At 61.3% G+C, this 21,380-nt stretch overlaps 2 protein-coding genes across 3 annotated transcripts; both read right to left on the bottom strand.

Annotated features, from left to right (window-relative positions):
- Positions 1-1,479: 1,479 nt before the first annotated feature.
- On the bottom strand, positions 1,480-10,107 carry GSK3A (glycogen synthase kinase 3 alpha). Of its 2 annotated transcripts, none has more exons than XM_058675176.1 (11): positions 9,700-10,107; positions 7,970-8,166; positions 6,714-6,797; positions 6,430-6,540; positions 4,890-5,020; positions 4,685-4,791; positions 3,584-3,681; positions 3,416-3,511; positions 2,946-3,132; positions 2,569-2,661; positions 1,480-2,155 (listed from the first exon to the last, which is right to left on the bottom strand). In XM_058675176.1, exons 1-11 carry the CDS (start codon positions 9,980-9,982, stop codon positions 2,085-2,087), a joined length of 1,458 nt encoding a protein of 485 aa, XP_058531159.1. In that variant the 5' UTR covers positions 9,983-10,107; the 3' UTR covers positions 1,480-2,084. The 2 variants fall into 2 exon arrangements, with proteins under 2 accessions (XP_058531159.1, XP_004598039.2); XM_004597982.3 differs by having other exon boundaries at positions 7,979-8,166; positions 9,700-10,102.
- A 3,194-nt stretch (positions 10,108-13,301) lies between these two features.
- ERF (ETS2 repressor factor) lies at positions 13,302-21,101 on the bottom strand. The gene is made up of 4 exons (XM_004597984.2): positions 20,934-21,101; positions 16,129-16,363; positions 15,657-15,772; positions 13,302-15,529 (listed from the first exon to the last, which is right to left on the bottom strand). The coding sequence occupies exons 1-4, from the start codon at positions 20,953-20,955 to the stop codon at positions 14,205-14,207; spliced, it is 1,698 nt and encodes a 565-aa protein (XP_004598041.2). The 5' UTR covers positions 20,956-21,101; the 3' UTR covers positions 13,302-14,204.
- Positions 21,102-21,380: the final 279 nt, after the last annotated feature.

Below are 21,380 nucleotides of genomic sequence, written 5' to 3'. Positions count from 1 at the left end.
TGCTGGATGAATGTCAGCTGTGTACAGGACAGAGCTGTGAGAGTGACAGGCAGGCCTGCAGCCTGTGTCTGCTGCAAGGCAGTCCTGAAGCCCCAGGCAGGTAATGCAGGCCAGAGCAGTGGCAATGGCTTCGCTTGGCTTTTTTTTTTAATGGAAAGGCAGATCAGATTAATGGAGAAGAGAAACATCTTTCATCTACTGGTTCACTCCCGCAAAAAAGCCACAATGGCCAGAGCTGAGCCGAGCAGGAGCCAGGAGCTTCTGGGTCTCCCACATGGGTACAGGGTCTCAAAGTTTGGGCCTGACACGATAGTGTAATGGTTAAGGTCCTCGCCTTCAACGCACCAGGATCACATATGAGCGCTGGTTCTAATCCCGGCAGCCCCACTTCCCATCCAGCTCCCTGCTTGTGGTCTGGAAAAGCAGTCGAGGACGGCCCAAAGTCTTGGGACCCTGCACCCACATGGGAGACCCGGAAAGTAGTTGTTCCTGGCTCCTGGCTTCAGATCGGCGCAGCCCCAGCCGTTGCGGCCACTTGGGGAGTGAATCATCAGATGGAAGATCTTCCTTTCTGTCTCTCCTCCTCTCTGTACATCTGCCTTTCCAATAAAATAAATAAATCTTTCCAGCCCATCAGCAGGGAGCTAGATGAGAAGTGGAGCAGCCTGGACACAAACCGGTACCTATATGGCATCCCGATGCTTGTAAGGGGAGGATTTAGCCATTGAGGCATCATGCTGGGCCCCACCCTGGCCTCTTGAGCAGATCCACAAGTAGAATTTCTTGGGAGAGGCCTGCACGATGGGAGGCCTTGAGAGGTGGGCCAAGCAGTTAGTTCAGGGTGGTATAGTTCAGGGGAGCCAGCAGTGGGCATCAGCTCTCCTTGGGACAGGGTGGGCCAGAGTCAGAGCTGCGCAGAAGCCTTGTGGCTAAGTAAAGGGCCACATGCACACTCTGCCCCCATGGTTAACCAGATGGGATCAGCAGAGAAGGGTTTCCCAGGATCTTCAGCCTTCACTCTGCATTCACATTACAAATGAGAACACAGGATACCAGGAGTGCTTCCCAGGTCATCTCCCCTCCCCTTCCAGGTTGTGCTTCCTGCCCAGACAGACCAGATGGGTGCTTTAGATCATGGGAATGGATGTGTGGGCATCTGCTGGGGTTCTCCCCCAGTCCATGCCCATCCCAGGCAGAGATGACAGGCCCCTCACTGTCCAGCATCCCCCTGGACTGAGGCAACAGTCCTGACCACCACTCGAGTTCTGTGGCCCTGGCTGCTCCCATCCTGCTTCTCCCTGCTGCAGTGGGGAGGGGGAGGAGGTTGCCAGCCTTCACTTCCAGGAGAGAGTTAAGGTCCAGGAAAGCCAGGCCCCTGCACCAGGGCTGGACCTCAGGTTCCCCACTTTCCCCTGCCTGAGGTGCAGCACAGCCTGTCCCAAAACAATGCTCTAGTGGAAAGCAGAGCCAAACAAGAAGCAGGTTTTCATGCCAATAATTTATTGAACGGAGGTCTGTACACAGGCAAACCTTACTGTGGAAACTAAGACATCAGAGCCCTCCCTGCTCCCCTGGCCCTCCAGGGAGGAGAGGAAGGGGGTAGATGTTGGGGCAGAGGAAAGGAGGGGACATACGGCTGTAGGAGGGGGGGAGCCAGGTTGGATGGTGCGAATCGACGTTTTCTTTAAGAAAAAAATTATAACAATCTATTTACACCCAGGGACTGGGGAAGGGGAGACGGGCTGGGACTGGTTTTCTATTTACAAGGGACGCAGGAGGGGAAGGGGTTGGAATAGGTGGAGGCCTGGGGAGAGGGGAGGGGCCAAGGGGGCAGAGGTCCTCATATCCCCAAGCCCCTGTCCTTCTTCTCTTCCCTCCCCACACCCAGTTAAAATCCTCTTAAAAAGCCACCCCAGGGATGAGGCTGGCGAGGGAGGGCCTGGAGGTGGCAACAGGACTCATTTACCTATGCCCTCTCTGGTCTGGGGGCCCAGCCAGGGCAGGAGCTCGATGGGCTATGCCCCCCCCTTCCCAGCCCGACTTGGGGCTCCCAGGTGGAAGTGGAAAGGTGGCTGTAGGGGCCCTCAGGAAGAGTTAGAGAGGGGCGTGGCGTCAGACGAGGGCCATTCGGAGTTGGTTGGAGTCTCGGTTAAAGCTGGAGCAGAGGGGCGAAGGAGCAGGCAGTTAGCCTTGGCTGCTCAGCACCCTGCCCCCACCCCCAGCGCCGGCATGCAGTGTGGGATGCTGCATTCGCGGCAGGAAGCTGCCACCTTGGGGCCACGGGCCCAGACTGACCGACCTGTAGCCGGGCTCCGGCAGGAAGAAAGGCAAGCAATCTGGACGCATAGGCAAGGTGGCCCAGTTTTTAGCTATGAGCAACAAGTTCAACTGTGTGTTTGTTGTTCGGGCTAGATGTATTTCTTTGGCTTTGCGGCTAGCATTCAACATAGACAGTGGCGCCCCATCAAGGTGGCCATTCCCAGCAGTCAAGCATGTTCTCACAGAGCCCTGGTTCCAGCACAGCTTTGGGAAGCCATGCTTCCTCCTCAGCCACCCATCCCGGCTTACCTTGTGAGGACTGGGAGAGAGGGCTAGAGCCTGCCGGGGACCGCAGGTGAGGAGGGATGAGGATGGCATTGAGAGATGGCTGGATGGAGAGTTCTAGAGACAGGAATGGATACACTCAACCCACGCAGGGTTACCACAGGATCCCTAATGGGGGCCCAGTTAGCCATGGAACTCTAAACAGAACACGGGGCATAAAGCCAGTACATTAAGAGGGCCCTGGAGGTGGGGTCAGCTCTGAATCCAGTACCACATCCCAGAGAACCACACCTGCCCTGCATCCCTGCTGGGCTCCCCAGGCCTAGCTTCCACGCCAAGTTCTTGTCCTCAGTCTCTGGCTGCCCCGCCACAGCCCCCCACATCTCGCACTGTAATCTCACCGGCAGGACTGAAGTTGAAAAGAGGGGGTAGTGGGCGGTTGTTGGGGAGCTGGGTTCCCAGACATCGCAGTTCATCGAAGAAGCTGTGGGCGCAGGCCTCCAGTGGGGAGAGCCGGGAAGATGGCGTGTACTCCAGCAGGCTCGAGCAGAGTGCGATGGCCTCGGGCGGCGTTCGAGATTTGAACACCTGTGTCAAAGGGGTGCAGGGTCCCAGATGAACAATGCCACCAGCACAGGCACAGTCCCGTGCCTTGCTGCCATAGTACCCAGTAATCATGAATGCTGCCTCCCCAAGCCTGGCTGAGCCTTGCCATGAGCCCGTTCACTTGCCACGAAGAAGGGAATCGGGTTGATTTGAGGATCCCCAACTTTTACAATTCCACCAACGTTGAGATCTGCTGACTGTCTAACCCATCCCCAGGACAACTGTTCAAATCTTGCCTAGCTGTGACTGAGCCAGGCTGCCCCACCTTTGTCCAGGGGTGAGCTTTAATCTGGGGGAACTTGAACTCCGTGTAGTTGGGGTTCATCTCTCGGATCTGTTCCCGGGTTGGTGTTCCCAGCACCTGTGGGGAGAAGTTGGGCTCAGAGCCAGGGCCATTCTCCCTCGCCCCCACCCCCACCGGTGCCATCCTTACCTTGATGATCTCCACCAGTTGATCCACCCCACTGTCCCCAGGGAAGATGGGCTGGCCAAGGAGGAGCTCGGCCAGGACACAGCCTGCTGACCACACATCTAGAGGGGGTAGGACAGGGTCAGGGCTGGGCCAGCAGGGCCACCACACCCATCCCCTCACAGATGCCTCCAGCCCTCAGGTGCCAAGAACCCCTCTTGCTCAGCTAAGCAGAGGTGAGCATCGTGTCCTCCGAGTGCCTGGAGCTGCTGGGCTCCAGGCTAGGTGTGTCCCCAGCCCAGCAACCCCGTTCGGCCTTTCCTCTCTGCCACTGGCCTGGACAGACAAGGCCCTCCTGTGCCCATGTGCACCTTTGTCCGTCAGGCCACGGGAAGGTACAACTGCAAATCCTGGGCTGCCTGCCTCACCTGCCAGTCCCGCCCCTCCCTAGCCTGTACCTTGACCCTCAGGACACAAGTTCACACCTAAGAACCACATGGCTCCTCACACTCGTTCACAGCTAATGAACGCGTTCCCAGTCCTCATGCCCAGTCTCTCGTGCCAGCCTTCCCCTCACACCTCAAAGGTGGCACTGTCACCCTCCCCACACCAGTGAGGACACGGAGGCCCTGGGAGCAAGGTCACAGCCTCACAGTGGCCAGGCCTTACCTCCCGTCACCAGCCAGCCAAGAACAGCAGGCAGACTAAGGAGCTCCAGCTGCTCATCTGAGACACCCTGCCATGGTGAGGGCTCCTGAGCATGACAGGACGAGCCCGCGTGCGGCTCTGCCCACAAAGGGGCAGGGGGCAGGCACTTGCACTTAGCCTAGCAACTAAGAAACCCCCCACCCATATCTGCCTGGGTCTGCCAGTCAACTCCAGCCTTTGATGCCAGCTTCCCGCTAATGTGAACCCTGGGAGGCAGTGACGACAGCTTCAAAACTTGGGGCCTGCCACCCACATGGGAAACCTGGCCTGAGTCCCCAGCTTCTGGCTTCGGCCCAGCCTAGCCCAGCCAGTAAATGAGAATTCTATTTTGACTTCTCTCAAAAAAAATAAAAAATAAAAACTAGACACTGCCAAGATTGTCATTCCCCATGGCTATTCCACTGCCCCGTAACTGACCAATGGAGGAGGTATAATCAGTAGCTCCGAAGATGAGCTCTGGGGCCCGGTAGTAGCGAGAGCATATGTAGGAGACGTTGGGCTCCCCCCGGACCAACTGCTTTGCGCTGTGGGAAGAGAAGGACAGAGGTGAATTCTAGACAAAGTTTGGGGTCCCCCACCCTTGGCCCTTTCAGTCACCCTGCACACCCCAGATCTGGCCCACCTGCCAAAATCACAGAGCTTGAGGACAGCGGTATCGGGGTCCACCAGCAGGTTCTGGGGCTTGATGTCACGGTGGCACACACCCTGGGAGTGGATGTAGGCCAAGCTCCGAAACAGCTGGTACATGTACACCTGGGCAGGCAGGACAGCACAAGTCTGGCCCTGCTCTCCACAGACCACAGTCCCTGGCCTCAAGTTCCCATACTCCTACTGCTACCCTATCACCTCAAGGAATTCCATATGGAAGCCCCAAACCAGTATGCATCATGGGCAGTGGGCAGGCCGGCTTACAGATTGACCACCGGGCCTCACATCCTTGATTTCCAACTGTGGGAGTCCAGGTTGCAACAAGGCAGTGATGCTGGCCCCAGCTCATGCTTGTAGCATGGCTGCTGCAATCACCCCAACAGGAGTCTGGTGGGTAATACAGACACAGAAAGCCCAACATGAAGCAAGCTGGAAAGCCAGGCACTCGGCTCCCCTTCGCCCCAAACTATGGTTCTAGAAGGGCCCCAGCCCCTTAAGCCCAGTCAACTCCCCATTCCACCTCCTTTTTCCTGTCACCCAGCCTCCCACAAGCTAGAAGCTAGGTGCACAGAGATCAGGAACCTGAGTTTGGATCCTGAACCAACTACTCGGCTGTACCGCCAGGCACCACGCTGTGGCCCAAGCCCCTCTGTTAGTCCCCGCTCTCCTTGGCCAGAGATGCTGCCTCCTCTCCTCCCTGAAGCCTTCCTCAGTTCTCTTCATCTCCATCCGGGTGAGCCGGGGCTGCCTGTGTCTAGAATGCCCTGTGGCAGCACTAGCATGGCAGTGGCAGCTCTTAAGCTTTCGAGTTTTCCGTGGCAAAGCCTGGCTGCCTCATTTGACTGTGCTCCTTCTGGCCAACACTGGGGCTCAGTCAGTCACCTCACTGGAGAAAGCCTCTCCCAGGAGGGGAGGTCCCACAGTGATAACTATGGCAGAGTCCGTCGGCTCACCCAGGCGCAGGGGGCCAAAAGCCAGCGGCAGGAGCGGCTAGGCCCTAAATGACCTGCAGCCCATGAGGCCCCCACCTCCTGCCAATGCAGCAGACTGCTCTAGGCTCTGTCCTCCACATCCTCCCTAAGCTCCATTCATTCACTCACGCGTGGCCTCATGCATTTAGGCACCTCCTGAGCACCTGCAATGCCCAGGGCATGGTGCCAAGCTCGGGGAAAGGGGCCTGCAGACGAGGGATGAAGGTACATTCCTGGCTCTCTGAACACTAGCCTAACTCCTTTCCACCTACCCCACCCTGAGGTGCTACAGACCTGGACTCTGCCCTCAGCAGCGTGCCCTCTGCACTCCCCAACTCTACACCAGCCCCAGTGTCCCCGAGGCCTCCAGGGGCCCCCAGCCCAGCGCGGATCACAGCAGGTTCCCCAAAGCTTCTGCAGGCTGCTGTCCTGATTCTCAGGCCTCCTCTTGGCTCTGCCCTGTGAGAACTCCATCTGGGGCTGGGCACACAGGCCTGACGGGGCCCCCAGCCCTGGGGACCTGGGCTCCTGCCACCTGCCTACCTTGACATAGATGATCGGGATGGTCAGCTTGGCCTTGGTGAAGTGGCGGGCCACCCGGTACACTGTCTCGGGCACATACTCCAGCACCAGGTTCAGGTAAAGCTCATCTTTCTGCAGACAGCAAGAGAAAGGGTTGGGGCCCTAGGACAAGTGAGACGGGCCAAGGAGGGATGCTGGGAGCCTGGGAGGTGAGCCTGAAAGCCCAGGGAGCAGGAGGCAGGAAGGGGGATGGGGTGAGGAGCAATACTCCCACCCCCAGCTGCGGAGCTCCCCCGCCCAGTCACCTTCTCTCCGCTGGAGTAGAAGAAGTATCTCAGGCGAACAATGTTGCAGTGGTCCAGCTTCCTCATGATCTGCAGCTCCCGATTCTTGGAGACACAGGAGACACCTCAGGACCCGGCCCCCTCTGCCTGCAGCCCGCCCTAGCACACCCGCTGCCTCCCTCCACACGCCCCCAGGCCCACCCACACCCGCGGGAGCTCCCTCTGGAGGGCCCTGGCTGATGTCCTGTAACGTTTCACACCCAGCCAGTTCCCCTCACACACGAGCAGACCTGTGGGTAGACACGCTTTCTCGGATCTATGTTAAAATTTCTTAAATTACTGCTGACATTTAAAATGAAACAACTTCCCCTGTAAATTCAATTTACAGCTTCTCTTTTAAAATCAGACATGGCTGCGTGAGGCTCACTACCCTGGATGACAGACAAGCAGGAGCCACCCGGTGCACTCTGGTCGCCACCACTCCTAGATGCCTCTCCAGGAAGTGTCCACCTCCGATCCCAGATCCCAGATCCCAGACTCCAGGCTTCCAATCCCAACCTCAGCTCCTTCCCTACCCTATCCCTGGGGTGCACAACTGCCTAAGTCCAGACCCTCCTACTTCTAGGACTCTAACCGACCAAGTGTTCTCTGAGGCGAGATCCCACAGTGATAACTATGGCAGAGCCCGTCGGCTCACCCAGGCGCAGGGGGTCAAAAGCCAGCGGCAGAGGCGGCTAGGCCCTAAATGACCTGCAGCCATGAGCCCACCCACCTCCTGCCAATGCAGCAGGCTGCTCCAGGCTCTGTCTCTCCAGTCTGGGTTCTACTTACTGAGTTCAGAGGGCAGAGTCTCCCCCAGGACAGTGTGGCCCTGATCCCACCAGGCCAGGCACTTGAAGCAGAGAGTGGCCTCTTCTAGTGCCTGCCTCTGCCCTGCCGGCCTCTGGGACAGGTGTACCCAGCAGGCAGCAAGCCAGATGCTAGTCTTGTCGGAGGGCCCTTCATATGCTATGTCTTTCTGCCTGCCTAGAATGGCCCCATGGGAACCAACAGATCCTGCCTATATGGCAGTTGCCCCTCACAGCCAGCTCCGTGCTCTTGGGAACATGCGCTGCCTGTCCTCCATGAGCCTGCAACCCTCCTGGTACCCACTCTCCCCTGATGCATGCTCAGTGCCCTCAGAGAGGCCAGGTTCCAGGTCAGGGTTGGGATGGAGGGGAGGGGTTATTACACGGGTCACACGCAAGTCTTCAAACCTGCTCGGCCCCTCCTCTCACCCAGGGTACCTTGAATCTCTTGTCTTGGAGAACCTTCTTGATGGCCACCAGCTCCCTGGTCTCTGCCAAACGGGCCTGGTACACGACCCCGAAAGAGCCATTACCAATCACTTTGATGTCTGTGTATGCCACCTCCTGGGAGCGCTCTGGGCCCTGGCCCAAGGTGGCTACCACTGTGGTCACTTTCCCGCTATCACCTGGGGAACAAAGGAGACACACTTCTCTGACTGACCATTCTCCTCCCACCACTGCCTGACCTGAGGGCTGAGAGAGGGGTGCCCTCGCCCACCCTGAGGAGAGGCAGCGCAGGAGCCCTCGCAGTGACCTGTCTCCATTCAGATGGCCCTAACTCTTGCTTCCTTCCACACAGAAGGCCCTCAGTTATTCCAGCCATGGCAACCCCAAACTGCCAACCCCCGGAGACAGCTGCTCCCTGCATCCTCTTGGCACTGGAAGACACCCCCAACCTAAACACTGAGGGCGTCCACTCTGGACATCTAATCTATTGTGTTTTGGGGAGCCCTACTCCTGAAGCCCTCCCACTGCAACCCGTGCATGAGGCTTTCACCCAGTATGGGGCCCGGTGACATCTGAGGCCTCCCTGGAGAAAGTGGAAACTTCACCCAGCTTATTGGCCACAGAATCCCACTTCCTCTCCTGCCCTGACCATCACCTGTTGGTCAACCATGCTAGGGTGGGAGAAAGTACCAAGCTGACCCTTACAGCTCCGTGGCCTCTGCCCTCCTCTCCGGATGTGAGCAGGGTCTTAATGGGCAGCATCAGGCTCGGCTGGCAAACCTGTGCTACCCTAACCTCCATCCTTCCAAGAAAACTCCAGTTCCTATGCTCTGCACAGCAGCAAACCTCAGTGTTAACCTTAGGAGGCAGTGATGCCCACCCCCAATTTTCAGGCAGAAACCGATAAACCAAATCCATTGTAAAGGGACCTACATGACTTTTTTTTTTTCCCCCTAGAGACGACGGCAATATATCCCTGCAGGATTAAAGAGCTAGCACCTTAGACTCATGTTTTATGAAATCAGGACCACCCTGATTTTTTAAATAGGAGTTTCATCAAGCACTTGCACTTTCCTGGGATCTTTTTCCCCCCAAGGGCTGAAGGGTACATAAACCCCAACTGGTCTTTTTTGTAACCAGCACCATCTATTAGCTGCCATCAGCAGGGGGAAGGAATACAGTTCTACTTAGCCTGGGTGGGTCCAAGGCCAGGTCTTGGGAGATTAAAAGGGAAAATGGCCTGGGTGCCGGGTTGGGAACACAACATCCCGGACCTCTGCTCCTCAGTGACACTCAGTCCACGGAGGAAGGAAAACCGACCCTCTTCCCTTGGTAGCAGGTGGCAGCTCTCTTAGGGGACAATAACCCCAGGCTCCCATTTGCAAATGATTATGACCTCTGCTCCTGATCGCCAAGTGGGCTGCGACCTCAGGTCTCTGGGTTTGTTTCAGTTCAAGGACCCAAGACCTGGAGACTGAAGAGCGAGGGACAGAGGACTCGGACTCTTTGGGTGGTAATTCCGATCGTAGCATCCAAGGGATGCGTACCCCTAGCACCCCTTTCTCTAGGAGGGACGGAGCACCCATGGATGCCACTTGTGGCAAGCACGGTGACCTCACTCTCCCTCCTGGGCAGAGGAAACAAACTCCTGGGTGTCCGTAGGGGTTCAGGATTCCCGATCGCCACCCCACAAGGGTCCTGCTGATACTCACGGCCCAGCTTTACTCCGGGCGGCGGGAAGCTGGTGCCCGCTCCGGGACCGCCGCTGCCGCCTCCGCCGCTGCCGCTGGGGCCACCGCCGGAGCTCGAGGCCCCCACGCCCCCGCCCATGGCCCCGACCGACGCCTTGCCGCCGCCGGTGCCGCCAGGGCCGGAGGCCGAACCCCCGGGGCCGCCGCCGCCGCCGCCGCCTCCGCCGCCTGGCTCAGCGAACGAGCTGGTCCGCGCCCGGCCCGAGCCCCCCGGGCCGCCTGCGGAAGGCCCGCCGCCGCTCATGTCGCGGGGCTCGGGCTGCCCGGGTTGCTGCCGCCGCCGCCTCCTCCCTGGGCTCCGGCCTCTTCCAGGCCGCGCCGCTCCGGCTCCGGCTCCGGCCCAGCGCCCGCCGCCGGGCACGCCGGGATATGAAGTCCCCGCCGCGGAGCTCCGCCCCTCGGCCACTCCCACCGCTCCGCCCCCCGGAAAGCCGCGCGGAGCACGCCGGGAAGTGAAGTCCGGGTGCCCGCGGAGTCCTACCGTCCACTCAGCCTACTGGCTCGGGGATGGGGGAGGGAAATGGCGCGGCGCCTGGTGGACTCTGGGAAACCGAGTCGGCGTCTGCGAACCCGCAGAGCGCTCACGGCCGCGCAGCACGCCGGGAAGTGAAGTCCTCGCCACTCCCTCACACCGCATTGCAGTTGTCCCGCAGGTCCCGAGGCATGCCGGGAAATGGAGTCCTGCAAGTGCACCGCTTCCTGTCCCAAGCGGATGCTCGCCGTTCTGGAGCCAGACCAGGAAATGGAGTCCAAGGGAACGCTTGGACCGCAGTCCTTGTCGGGAAATGTAGTCGGCGAGGCTTCGGTGCGCTCGGTGCATTCTGGGAAATGGAGTTCAGCGCCTCATCCCACGACCCCGCAGCCTGCTGGGGATGCTGACCCTTTGTGAGAAGCCCGGCGGCAGAGGCTCCCCGGGAGGGTGAGTCCGCAGGCTGCCGCGCGCAGGGAGCGTCGGAGAAAGGCTAAGAGCGACGCCCCCCTGGGGGGGAACCCTCCCTCGCCCCCAGGGCCTAGCAAAGCACGCAAGTCCCCGGGAACGGCTGGGGAAAGCAGGCGCAGGCAGAAACTGCCCGTTTCCCTTTCATCCTCGGCTTCCTAAATGACAGGATCCCGGAAGGCAAGCCGGCTGCGAGGGAGCAGCCTAAGGTATTGGGTACGGCTCGAGTCAGTCCAGGGATCCATTAATACCCGGAAGGAGAGCGGCCCCAAAGGTCGCTGGGAAACCGAGTCCGTGCGTGTGGCTCTCGCCCACCTCGGAAATGCGGGAAACCAGAGCGCAAGCGCCGTGTACCACACCCTAACTTCTCCCCCCCACCCGCCTCGCCGCTGGAGTGCTGGGAAATGAAGTCTCTCGGTGTGTCCTCCGTGGGGGCACTGACGCCTATCCGCACTACAATCTCCAGAAGGCCAAGCGCCAGCCCACTTCCGCTCCCGTTGCAAAGCACGCACAGCTCCGGGCGGGTGTTTCTGGGAATTGTTGTTTCCCAAGCAAAGGGTGGATGCTGCCCTCTGACGGCCGCTTGCAGCTAGAAAGTCAGATTTTGAGTGGAGTCCCGAAGGCCTTTCAGGGACGCCGAAGGGTCACAGCGGAGCCGCGCAGCGGGACACGAAAGCGGCGGTTCCTTAAGCCGACAGATCCCGTGGGCTGCGCGTGGGCAACTGCCGGGAGAGGTTTGGGGTCGTTGAGAGTTTAGGACGCCCTAGGAAGAAGGCATTGGTGGCGGAGTGAGGACTGGGTCAGAGGGGTGCTAGACAGGGTTTTCCATGTCTGGGGGTGACAGGGTTTTCCATGCTACAGGGGCTGTAGCGAGGCGGTGGAGATGGAGGAGGCTTGGAGCGCTGGGGTTCCCGGACAAAGCCACCTTGCAAAGTGTCTCCAAGAGGTGCTGTTTTCTTGGGAAGCAAGGGTGCTGTCCAGGATCAGGATGAGACCCCAGGGGTGCCTTGCCACAGGAACCTTTCAAGCCCGTAAATGAATGAATATGGGCAAAAAAGATGAAGGGGGCTTTTGCGGTTCCTTAGGCCAAAAGCCTATTATATCCCCTCACCCAGCTACCTACCAGCAAGAATCTGGGGCAAAGAAGCCTGACTGGGCAGACGTGACCTGGAGCGCAACTGCAAAGCCAGACACGCACAAATCCACGTTAGATCTGGTTAAACGTCCTTTGAAGGCCCCGGGGCCAGGGGCTCAGCCTCCATCCCCACCGTGACGCCATCTCCTCCTCTCCACCACCCCACCACCAACTCAGCTGCATCCCCGCGTTGCCAGGAGACATGTCTCATCCCAACTTCTAGAAATAACCCAGCGGCCCCCACCCCAGGGACTGCCTTACATCACCCAGGAGAGGGAGCAGTTGCCTGCAAGCCGCCCCAGGAGCCTGGCTTTCCTGTCAGTACCCACCCCCACATGCCCAGCCGTGGAGTCTTTACTGCCAGCCCACATCATCTGGGACCACCCACTCCGGGACTGGCATGAGCTGAGGTTCTGCGTGGAGCAGTTGCCAGTCAGCAGGCCTCCCAGCCACCCCCACTCAGGCTTGCACAGGGTGGAGTTTCCCGGTGATGAAGCCAGTCTGCCAGGCCCTTTGCAACTGGCCTTGGGGAAAAACCCTTCCCTTTCTAGCCCTCGGGCGTCTCACCTGCACCGCAGAGGTGGGGCCTGTCTGGAGTGCCACTTGCAGCCAGGATTCCTGGGATCTGTCTCATCCCTGACCCTGGCTCCTCCAATCTGGCTTTGTAACTTTTATGAGCTCATCTTCTCTCAGATCCTATGATCTCCAAGACCCTGATCTCAGCCCAGCCATCTTGGCTTTAGGGAAGAAATTCGAGTTGTTCAAGGGAACCTGTGCTTTTGAACCAGCCTTATTCTTTGGGCCCCTGAGCAAACCATGCGGCCAAGCCACTTGCTGCTGCCCCTAGATACTGAAAGAAACTGAAACACAGCAGTTCTTGAATTCTTTATTGTTTGAAAGGTAGAGACGGATCTTCCATCTCTGGAAAACAGCTCACCCCCCTCTCCCTCCCCGACACACGCACCACCCCGCATACCTACTTCAGCTGAGGCTGGGCCACACTCAAGAGTCAGAATCTCAAGCCAGGTTTCCCACGTGGTCACCTAACTGGAGCCATCACCACTGCCCACCCCGAATCATAAAATCATCCCTTCCCCAGACTGGACAGGATAACAGACACCATGTCCCATTGGAACCCTAACTTCAGCACCAAGGCCATACACGTTAGACAATCAGCAGCAGGTACAACTGGAGCCAACCCCTTGTGCCCTTACTGGCTGGACTAGAAGGTCACCAAGGTTCCTGTAAGCACTCACAGGCAGGGGGACACACATGGTCAGAATATGTCCCCCCAAGATCTTGTTCAACTCTACAGTTTGACCTCCAAACATCCATTTCCCCAGGCATGACCAGGACCCGGTCAGTCACATGAAGTTAGGTGCCCTGGCCACTGAGCCAGTTAGAGAGCAAGTCCAGGCCCGTCCTTCAACCGATGGCCAAAGGCCGTCACCCAGCCGTGGCTGCACCCGGCCCCCAGCACAGACCAGGGCATCCAAAGGTCCAAAGTTTTATTGTTTTGAATACATTCTCCAGAAGTTTCCCCCTACTTCCCTCCCCCTCCCCCAACCCCAACCCTCAATACAGAATAAGGCTTGACCAGAACTCCTCCCACCCCACCCAGGGGCCCACTGGGGGGCAGAGGGGGGCTTCCAGTTTGGTTTGGGACAGCCCCTTCCCATCCCCCCTACCACCACCCCCATCCACGGGGCCAGTCCTTGGAGCAGCTGGAGGCAAAGGGGTTGGACCAGTGCTAGGGTGGGGACAGGGACAGTAGGCACTTGAGACACTTGTGGCCCATGGAGGTACCCTCACCCTACTTCCCCCCCACCCAGCCCTCCCCCACCAGCAACAGAATTTTTGGTTCATCATAGAATTTGTCCCTCCCCTGCTGCCACCTTGTTGGGGTATGGGGAACCCAGGCACTCGGGGGCCCCTGGAGGGGCAAGGGGAAAGTAGGGCTGGAGTTGAGGAGCAGGTTCAAGAGGCAGAGACCAGGGAGGGAAGAGGAGGGAGAAGGCTCTGACTTCCTAAGAGATTGTAAAAAAAAAAAAAAATTCTGGGCGCCAAGGCCAAAGCCTCAGTTCCAACACAAACTCCCCTCCACGATGGAGGTAACCCCCCACAACTCCCACCCTCCCCCCACCACCGTGTCTGAACCTCATACATCCACAAGGAGAAACAGTCCCCAGCCCTGGGCACCCACCCACCCCATCACTTAAAAAAAAATTAAATTTTATACAAAATGTAGAGGAGAAAAAAGGAGGGGACAGGGAAACCCAGAGAGGCTGCCCTCACCTCCCGGGTATGTTGGGGGGTGAGGGGGTGGGGGTTAAGGCAGCAAAAGCTTTTGGGGGGAGGGAAGAGGAGACCCTGGGGTCCCCCAAGCCACAGCCCTCAGGAATCTCGATGTTCCAGGGATAGCTGGGCTGTGGCGTGCTGGAGGTCAGCGCTCACCCGCCTGGGCGTGAGGGGGCCCCCTGCCTCCCCAGGACCCTCCCCGCGCACCTTCTTGTCCTCACCCTCGTCCTCCAGGCTCCCTGCAGGACAGCCACCCCCCTCCAGGCGACAGTCTTCACTCCAGCGCCGCTTAAAGCGCAGCTTGAGGGGCATGCACTGGGCGCCCCCCAAGGAAGCCTCGCCAGGCTCGGGCTTAGGGGGCGCAGGTGGGGCACGGGGTGTCTTGAACACCTCCCCATCTTCCTCCTCCTCATCACTGATGTCAGTCACTTCCACCTCCTCCGACTCGCCCTCCGAGATGGGCTCCACCTTGATCTGTGGTGGTGGCGGTGGCGGCAGGGGTGGCGGGGCCAACGCACCAACTCCCTCAGCCAGCCCACTACTGCTGCCACTGCTGCCGCTGCTGCTGCTACTGCCACCGCCAGCTGCGCCCTTGTCAGCGCCCGCAGTAGCCTTCTCGCCAGCTGCCCGCTGCCGGCGTCCCAGCGGGGGTGGCTGGAGCTTAAACTTGAATGGGGAGGAGGAGGAGGAAGAAGAGGATGAGGATGAGGAGGGGACCGGCGAAGTCTCAGGTGCCATGGACGCCAGCGGGCACTTGTCAGGACGCTGGGGCTGCGGCACCACGAGGCCGGGGTAGTGCAGGAAGGCGCGGGGGCTGAGGTGGTAGTTGTAGACGCTCTGGGTGTGCGCCTGCAGATACCGCTTCATGTCCTCGGGGCTGAAGGAGAAGTGGGAGCCTCCTGCTGAGCCGCTGGGGCCTCCACCACCACTGGGGTACATGGGGCTCAACGTGGGCGAAGGTGTGTAGGCCAGGTGGGTGGGCGTCATGGGCAGAGCTGGGGAGAGCTGAGGGGGCAGCAGGGAGCCAGGCCCCGCCAAAGGTGACACAGGGAAGGGGCTCAGGGGCTCAGGGCCACCCCGGGGCCTAGGGTAGACGCGGAAGACACCGGGGTCATGGGGCAAGCGGGCCAAGGGCGGCCCTCGGAAGGCCCCCAGCTCTGGAGGCCCAGGTGGTCGGGCGCGGGGATCATCTCCCAGCGGCTCCTCCAGCTCCGATGTGCCATCACTGCAGTCACTGACAGAGCCACGGCCCAGGCGGCGGGCCACCACCGCCGAGAAGAGAGAGGACGAGGAGGAGGAGCAGGCTGGTGGTGAGCGGGGGTCCTCGGTGGGGGACAGCACCTCGGAGGGCGTCGAGGGAGGGAAGCGGAAGTGGCCGCCACCTGACGGCACTGGTGGGGCACTCTGGGGCACCGCACCTCCTAGGGAGAGAAAGGAAGGGTTGGCATGAAGGCTTGTGGCCCAGCCTGGACATCATCCCAACACACCCTTCTCCTTCCCCTCCGCCCACCCCACCCCTCCACCGGACCCACCACGCCCAGCACTCACCAGCCAACCCCACGTCGATAAAAGGGTAATTAACCAGCACCAGTTTGTTAAAGTTGAACTTGTAGGTGAACCGCTTCCCCTTGGTCTTGTGTAGAATACGCTTGTTGTAGTAGTAGCTGTAGAGACACCCATCGACTGGGGAGGTGAGTTGAGTCTGAGAGGCTACAGGACCCAGGTCCCACACTGGGCACCCCGACATACAGTGGGGTGGGGTGCTGCTCACAGGACAGTGAGAAGCAAACACAGTGCCCAGGAGTGGATAGGGTCCCACCAGTGTCCCAGGGTCTGGGCTCAGACTACAGCGACTGGCTCTATGATGCCATTGAGTTCAGAGTAGGGCTACAACTCAACCTAGGGAAGGGCCAGGGGCCAACCCCACAGCGAGTTCCCACAGGTTAGGGGCTTCCCGATCCTCCCCCCAGAATGGACAGGGGCCATGCACACCTGTTGAAGGACCCCAGCCCCTCCTCACCGCAGCGCCCGGCTCAGCTTGTCGTAATTCATCTGCGGCTTGCACTTGCGGACGCCCCACAGCCGGGCCACCTCGTCAGGGTCCTTGATGACAAACTCGCCGTAGTCCCCCTGCCAGGCGATGACGCCCTGGTACTCCTCCTTCCGCAGCAGCTCCAGGATGAAGTGCCACAGCTGGATCTGTCTGGAGCCGGGGGATGACTCCGGCTTGTAGGCCCAATCCGGGAAGGCGAACCCTGAGGAGGGGAGGCAGGGTGTGGCCCTAGGGTCAGGGTATCCAGTCGGGGGGTAGGCGGGTGGCACCTAGGTCCCATCTCAGCAGCCACCTCCTGCCATGCCCTCCACAGAGCCTGGTCCCATGAGCCAAAGTCAAGACCTGGGTTGCAGGAAGACAGTGTGTGTCTGTCTGTGTGTGGAGGGGCTAGGCGGGAGCGAGGTGGGGGGGGAGGGAAAGCTGGAGCCTGCTCCGGCGACACCGGGAGAAACAGGAAACCGTCGGCGGCGGGTCCCGGGGCCAGTGCCAGGGGGCCAGGCACCAAGCCAGGCCGACGGGCAGGGCTGCCAGTGGAGGAGGGGCAGCAAGGGGCACACGTGGCCAGCCAGCCGGGTTGGGGCGCAGCGCCCCCCAACTCCCATTCAGACACAGCCGCACCCTCTCCCCTACCTCATCTCCTATGGTACCTTCCTTAGGATCTGCACTGTTGTACCCCAAGACCTGCCAGGGCTCTTACTCCCACCCCAAGACCTGAGCGGAGAAATTTTTTTTTTCTCTTAAAAGGACTAGGAGGGGTGGGGTGGCTGGCTGAGGATGAGGTCAGCGCCTGCACACACAGAGGCCTCTGTCTTCCCTGGAGAGTGAAACCCAGACTGTCTGAGAGGGGCCCCCCAAGCCCTGGACCCTCCGAGCTGCACTGCTCTCCCCGGCCAATCCTGGCTGCAGGGTGTCCCCCCACCCCATCTTGAGACAGAACGGGCAGCGGGTGCCTGCTTTCCCACTTTCTGCCTTCTCATTCCTGGCTTCTTCCCTGCCCACCTGCCTGCCCGCCCCCAGCATTAACCTTGGGTAGAGGTTGGTGGTGGGCTGGCTGGTCCCTGGAGGGGGTGGGCAGCCAGGGAGGGGGGGCTGCGGTTGTTGTCATTTCCCAAACCCCCGGGTAATCAGGGGCCATCAATAATTCAGCACCAGGCAGCCGGTAATGGAGGGGTGGGAGGAGGAGGGAAAGGGGAGGAAAGGAAGGCAGGGGGAGGCAGGCAGGGGCCCTGGTGCCACTAGAGAAGGCCAAGGTGGACAGCCATGGATGGGTGGAGTCCCACGTCTGGGGCAGGCAGTGTATGTGTGTGTGAGAGAGAGAGTGTGTGAAGGGATGGGAGTCAGCCTCCCTGGCTAGGTCGACGGCTGAAGCAAGTACCAGGCAGGCTGCTGGACAACCCTGAGCCTTAACCACCCCCACAAAGACTCTACCCCAGTCTGGAATCCAACAGGGGATCCCTCATGGTCCCTGTTCCCACAGGGACCCAGGATACCCCAGGGCGATGGCCAGTCCCGCACGCCCCACCTACTACCCTCTAAGATAGCCATCCCAGCTTCCAAGCAGCCCCTCAGGGCTTGAGAACACAGCAGCCGGCTGGGCGGCTGGCCGGCTGGCCGCAGGCTCTGGGTCCAGCACCAGCAGCCCAGCCGCATTGGCTGGGCCAGCCCCCCACGCCACCCCCTCCCCTCTGCCTGGGAGCCCAGCAGTCACAGCCCCAGGCTCCTCCTGGGACTCCAGGGATGCACCCCATTATCTTCACCCTGTCCAAGAGCCCAGGGTCTCTTTCTCAGGCCCCTCTGGCCACTAAAGATGCCAGCTGACCATGCCACCAGCTCCACATGACCCCTTCCAAAAAGCTTCTGCCCCTCTTCCCGAACTCAGAGTACCACGTCCACACCATCGTCACTTCAGCCCCCATGTGGGAAGGTAACGAGTGTTGAAACCTCTGAGGCATCAGTTTGGGGTGGGGTGGGTGTACTGCCTTCCACCCTCCCCCCAAAATTAAAGCCACCCTTCCCAGCCCACCAGCCCCAGCCTCCGTGTCCCGGTAACCAGGCAACGTGTGCGGCGACAGTCCTGGGAGCGGGGGAGCAGGAGGCTAAAAATAAACTTTGCAGAAGAGAGGGAGTGAGAGAGACTACATGCAACACAAAGGGAACTCGAAAAGGAGGTGGGGGGCTCTGGGAAGGCCGCAAGCTGCATGCTGGGAGCTGTCCCAGACCCCATCAGTCCCCCTTCCTAAAACACACCCTTCCCCCTCTCCAAGGGCCTGGACACTGCCCCACTCCCAGGCCCACCCCAGCACCAGCTTTCCTCATCCGACACAGCATACACGAGGGCCTGTTCCCAGCTTTGTGAGGGGGGGTGACGTCAGGGTGTCTCAATGGGGCTCTGTCCCGCAGGCCTTGGAGCTGGGAGCCAGGCACGGGCAAGGGGAACATGTGTGAGTGTGCTGTGTTCGGGTCCACGTGCTTCACACAGGGAAACACAGGCCATGCACGGAGGAAGTATGGGGGTGCAGGACCCCCCTCCTGGAGCAGGGGGGTCGGGAAGCAGGGAGAGAAGGGTGCAGGAGTTGCAGGAACTGCTGTAGTGGTTGCAGCACAGCCAGGAAGGGCTGAGATGGCGAGGTCTCAGAGGCACACCTGGCTCCCACAGCGGTGGGGACAGGGTTCTTCCAGACTATGCAAGCCTGGAGGCCAAGGGGTTGGGGGGGCGCAGAATTCCTGGGCATCCCCTACTCCAGCAGCTTCACGTGGCCATCCAAACTTTTTTAAGGGGTTAGAAGGGAGGGGAGATGATAGAGGAAGAACAAGCCGGGCCCTCCTGGGGTGTGGGGGCTCCCCCCACCACCTCCCCCATTCCAGGCAGCCCTCAATGGCGCCAGAGCCGGGAAGAAAACAGGAAGTGGGAAACAGCCGCCGCAGAAGAGCGAGGGGCCGGGAAGGGAAGGGATGGGATGGGATGGGATGGGATGGGATGGGATGGGATGGGATGGGATGGGATGGGAAGGGATGAGATGGGGAATCGGAGGGAAGGCCGAGCAGCAGCTGGCCAGGGGGGCAGCTGTACAGACTGATTGGGAAGCCATTCCAGGTCCCCTGTTCACACCCGACTCCCAGGCAGAGAACCCAGACCCGGTTAGGACCCCAGATCGGGTTGGGGAGCAGCCCAGCCAGTCCCATCAGGCCGAGGCAGGCCTGGAGCAGGGAGGACAGACAAGGCGGGGGTTGTCTGGACGCGTGAGCGCGCGCGGGGAGGCTCCCGCTGCCCCCAGGGCCCAGCAGCCCGGGAGTTGTGGGACGCACGTGACTGACCCTACAGCACTCGGCACCCCTGCCCCACCCCTAGCCCCCTCCAGGCTTCAATCCTCCCGGCGCCGGCTCCCAGCCCTTTAAGAGCCGCCCCCACCCGCTCGCCGTGCACAGTGGGTGGGGTGGGGTGGGGTGGGGTGGGGTGGGTGGGCCGGTCGGGGCACACACCCGCAACACAGGAGCCCTAGCCGCGGCCGCCGCCGCCGGGGGAAGGAAACAAGTTTGAACAGCGGCGCCCGGCCCCCTTCCCCCTCCCCCGTCCCCGCCCCGGGCCGGATTCCGACGGGGTGGACGGGCAGGGGGCGGCCAGGACCCCTCCCCCCCGCGCGCCGCGCAAAGTCCAGCCCGCGCGAGCCTGGGGGCGGCGGGGGCTGGGAGAAAGGGGGGTGGGAAAGGGGTGGGGGGAGGAAAGTCCGGACGGAAGGGGGGCTAATCCTGCTGCCCCCCACCCGCCGGCCCAGATGGGGGGGATGGGAACCTTGGCCCCTTAAGGAGGAGCAAGTTGGCGGAGGAGAGACAAGAGGGGCGGAGGGAAAAGGCGGCCGGCTGAAAGAGAAGAGCTGCAGCAGGAAAAGTGGGGGGCAGGGGAACCTAGGCAGCACCCCCCGCCCCGCTCTCCTCCCTCACCCTCCTCGATGCCAGAGCTCCAGAGGAGCGCGGGAGGAGGGTCTCTTCCCCCCCACCACCACCCCTGTCGTCTCCCCGGAGCCACCTTAAAGCCGCGCGTTCTAAGGTCGGAAACAAAAAGTTCCTTTTTCGAACGTTCAGGCTGCGCTTTGGAACTTTGCGACTCGGCGCGGGCGGGGGAGCGAGGAGCCGGGCGGGGGAGGGGCGGCGCAGCCGGGACGGACCCCGCGTCCCGGGGGCTCCCCGACTCCACGCCCTCCTCTCCGGAGCCCATCCTGGATCCCACGCCCCGCACCCCCACGGCAGCCCGGATCCTACCCCAGCAGCCGGTGCGGGGCACGCGCCGCCGGTGAAGGTCACGGGCCGGACCGCGCGGCGCGGAACCGAGGCTAGCGGGCCCCGTGGACAGCCCCCCCTCCCGTCACCCCGCCACGCACACGTCCCGGAGCGCAACGTGACGGGAGCGGCTGGAAAGGGGCTCCTGCCACCCCCTGGGATCCCGGGTGTGTGGGGTGGGCGCGGGGGGGCACGGGAGAGAGCCCGGCTGGCGAGGGGTCCGCGCACCCCACACAGGGACGATCAGCGCGCGCAGCGCCCCGCACCACTCCGGCCCCGAGCTAAGAATTGCGGGTTCCAGGCAGCACCCACCCCCACCACCCCAGTTCGCGCCGTGAGAAGCAACAGGTTCTCGTAGTGCTTGGGGGTCCCCCAGAACCGGAGGATCTCTTGCAAGACCCTGAAGCCCTTCAGCTCCCACCCCCCCACTTCAAAGTTTCTCTGCCCGGTTTCCTGGGGCAACAAGTCTCCCCCACACGTGCAGCCCCCGCCCCCACCTGTGTCCGCCGGGGTCTTCATGCTGGGGGGCCCGGGGCGAAGCGCCCCGACTCCGGGCCGCGGCTCCCGGCGCCCGCGCTGCCCCGTCCCGTCCCGCGTCCGTCGGGCCGCCCTGGCCGCCTCACCCGGCCTCGCCTCTCACAGCCTCTCCCCTCCCCGCCGCCGCCTCCCGGGTTAATATCGCACTCCGGGGCCGGGACGCCCACGCCCCCCGGCCGGCGACGTCACCGCCGCGTCGCCATGGATACACTGCGCCCGCCCCCTCCCCGCGCACTCACACACACACGTTTGCCGGCGCGCAGCCACTGAGGACCCGGCCGGCTCTGGGCTTAAAGGGGCCGCGCGGCGGGGGAGGCAGGAAAGGGGGGTGTGGGGGGGGAGAGAGCAGGAGTGGGATGGGGTCCTGAGGGTCATGACCCTTCTCGGAGGCTCCAAGTTTGCGGATA

Source organism: Ochotona princeps, chromosome 16 (assembly GCF_030435755.1).
Source record: "Ochotona princeps isolate mOchPri1 chromosome 16, mOchPri1.hap1, whole genome shotgun sequence".
Classification (NCBI taxonomy): domain Eukaryota; kingdom Metazoa; phylum Chordata; class Mammalia; order Lagomorpha; family Ochotonidae; genus Ochotona; species Ochotona princeps.
Note: the sequence above shows the minus strand (reverse complement) of the source record. Positions and strands in the feature narration are given on the sequence as shown.

What these genes read in the sequence shown, in the direction of transcription:
- GSK3A (XM_058675176.1), bottom strand. Translation starts at nt 9,982, where the DNA reads ATGAGCGGCGGCGGGCCTTCCGCAGGCGGCCCGGGGGGCTCGGGCCGG. An exon ending in TCTACTCCAGCGGAGAGAAG is followed by an intron (nt 6,541 to 6,713) that starts GTGACTGGGCGG and finishes TGCTGTCTGCAG; the next exon opens with AAAGATGAGCTTTACCTGAA. An exon ending in TCTCTCCCAGTCCTCACAAG is followed by an intron (nt 2,156 to 2,568) that starts GTAAGCCGGGAT and finishes CCTCTGCTCCAG; the next exon opens with CTTTAACCGAGACTCCAACC.
- ERF (XM_004597984.2), bottom strand. Translation starts at nt 20,955, where the DNA reads ATGAAGACCCCGGCGGACACAG. An exon ending in AAGCTGAGCCGGGCGCTGCG is followed by an intron (nt 15,773 to 16,128) that starts GTGAGGAGGGGC and finishes GTGTCTCTACAG; the next exon opens with CTACTACTACAACAAGCGTA. An exon ending in TATCGACGTGGGGTTGGCTG is followed by an intron (nt 15,530 to 15,656) that starts GTGAGTGCTGGG and finishes TTCTCTCCCTAG; the next exon opens with GAGGTGCGGTGCCCCAGAGT.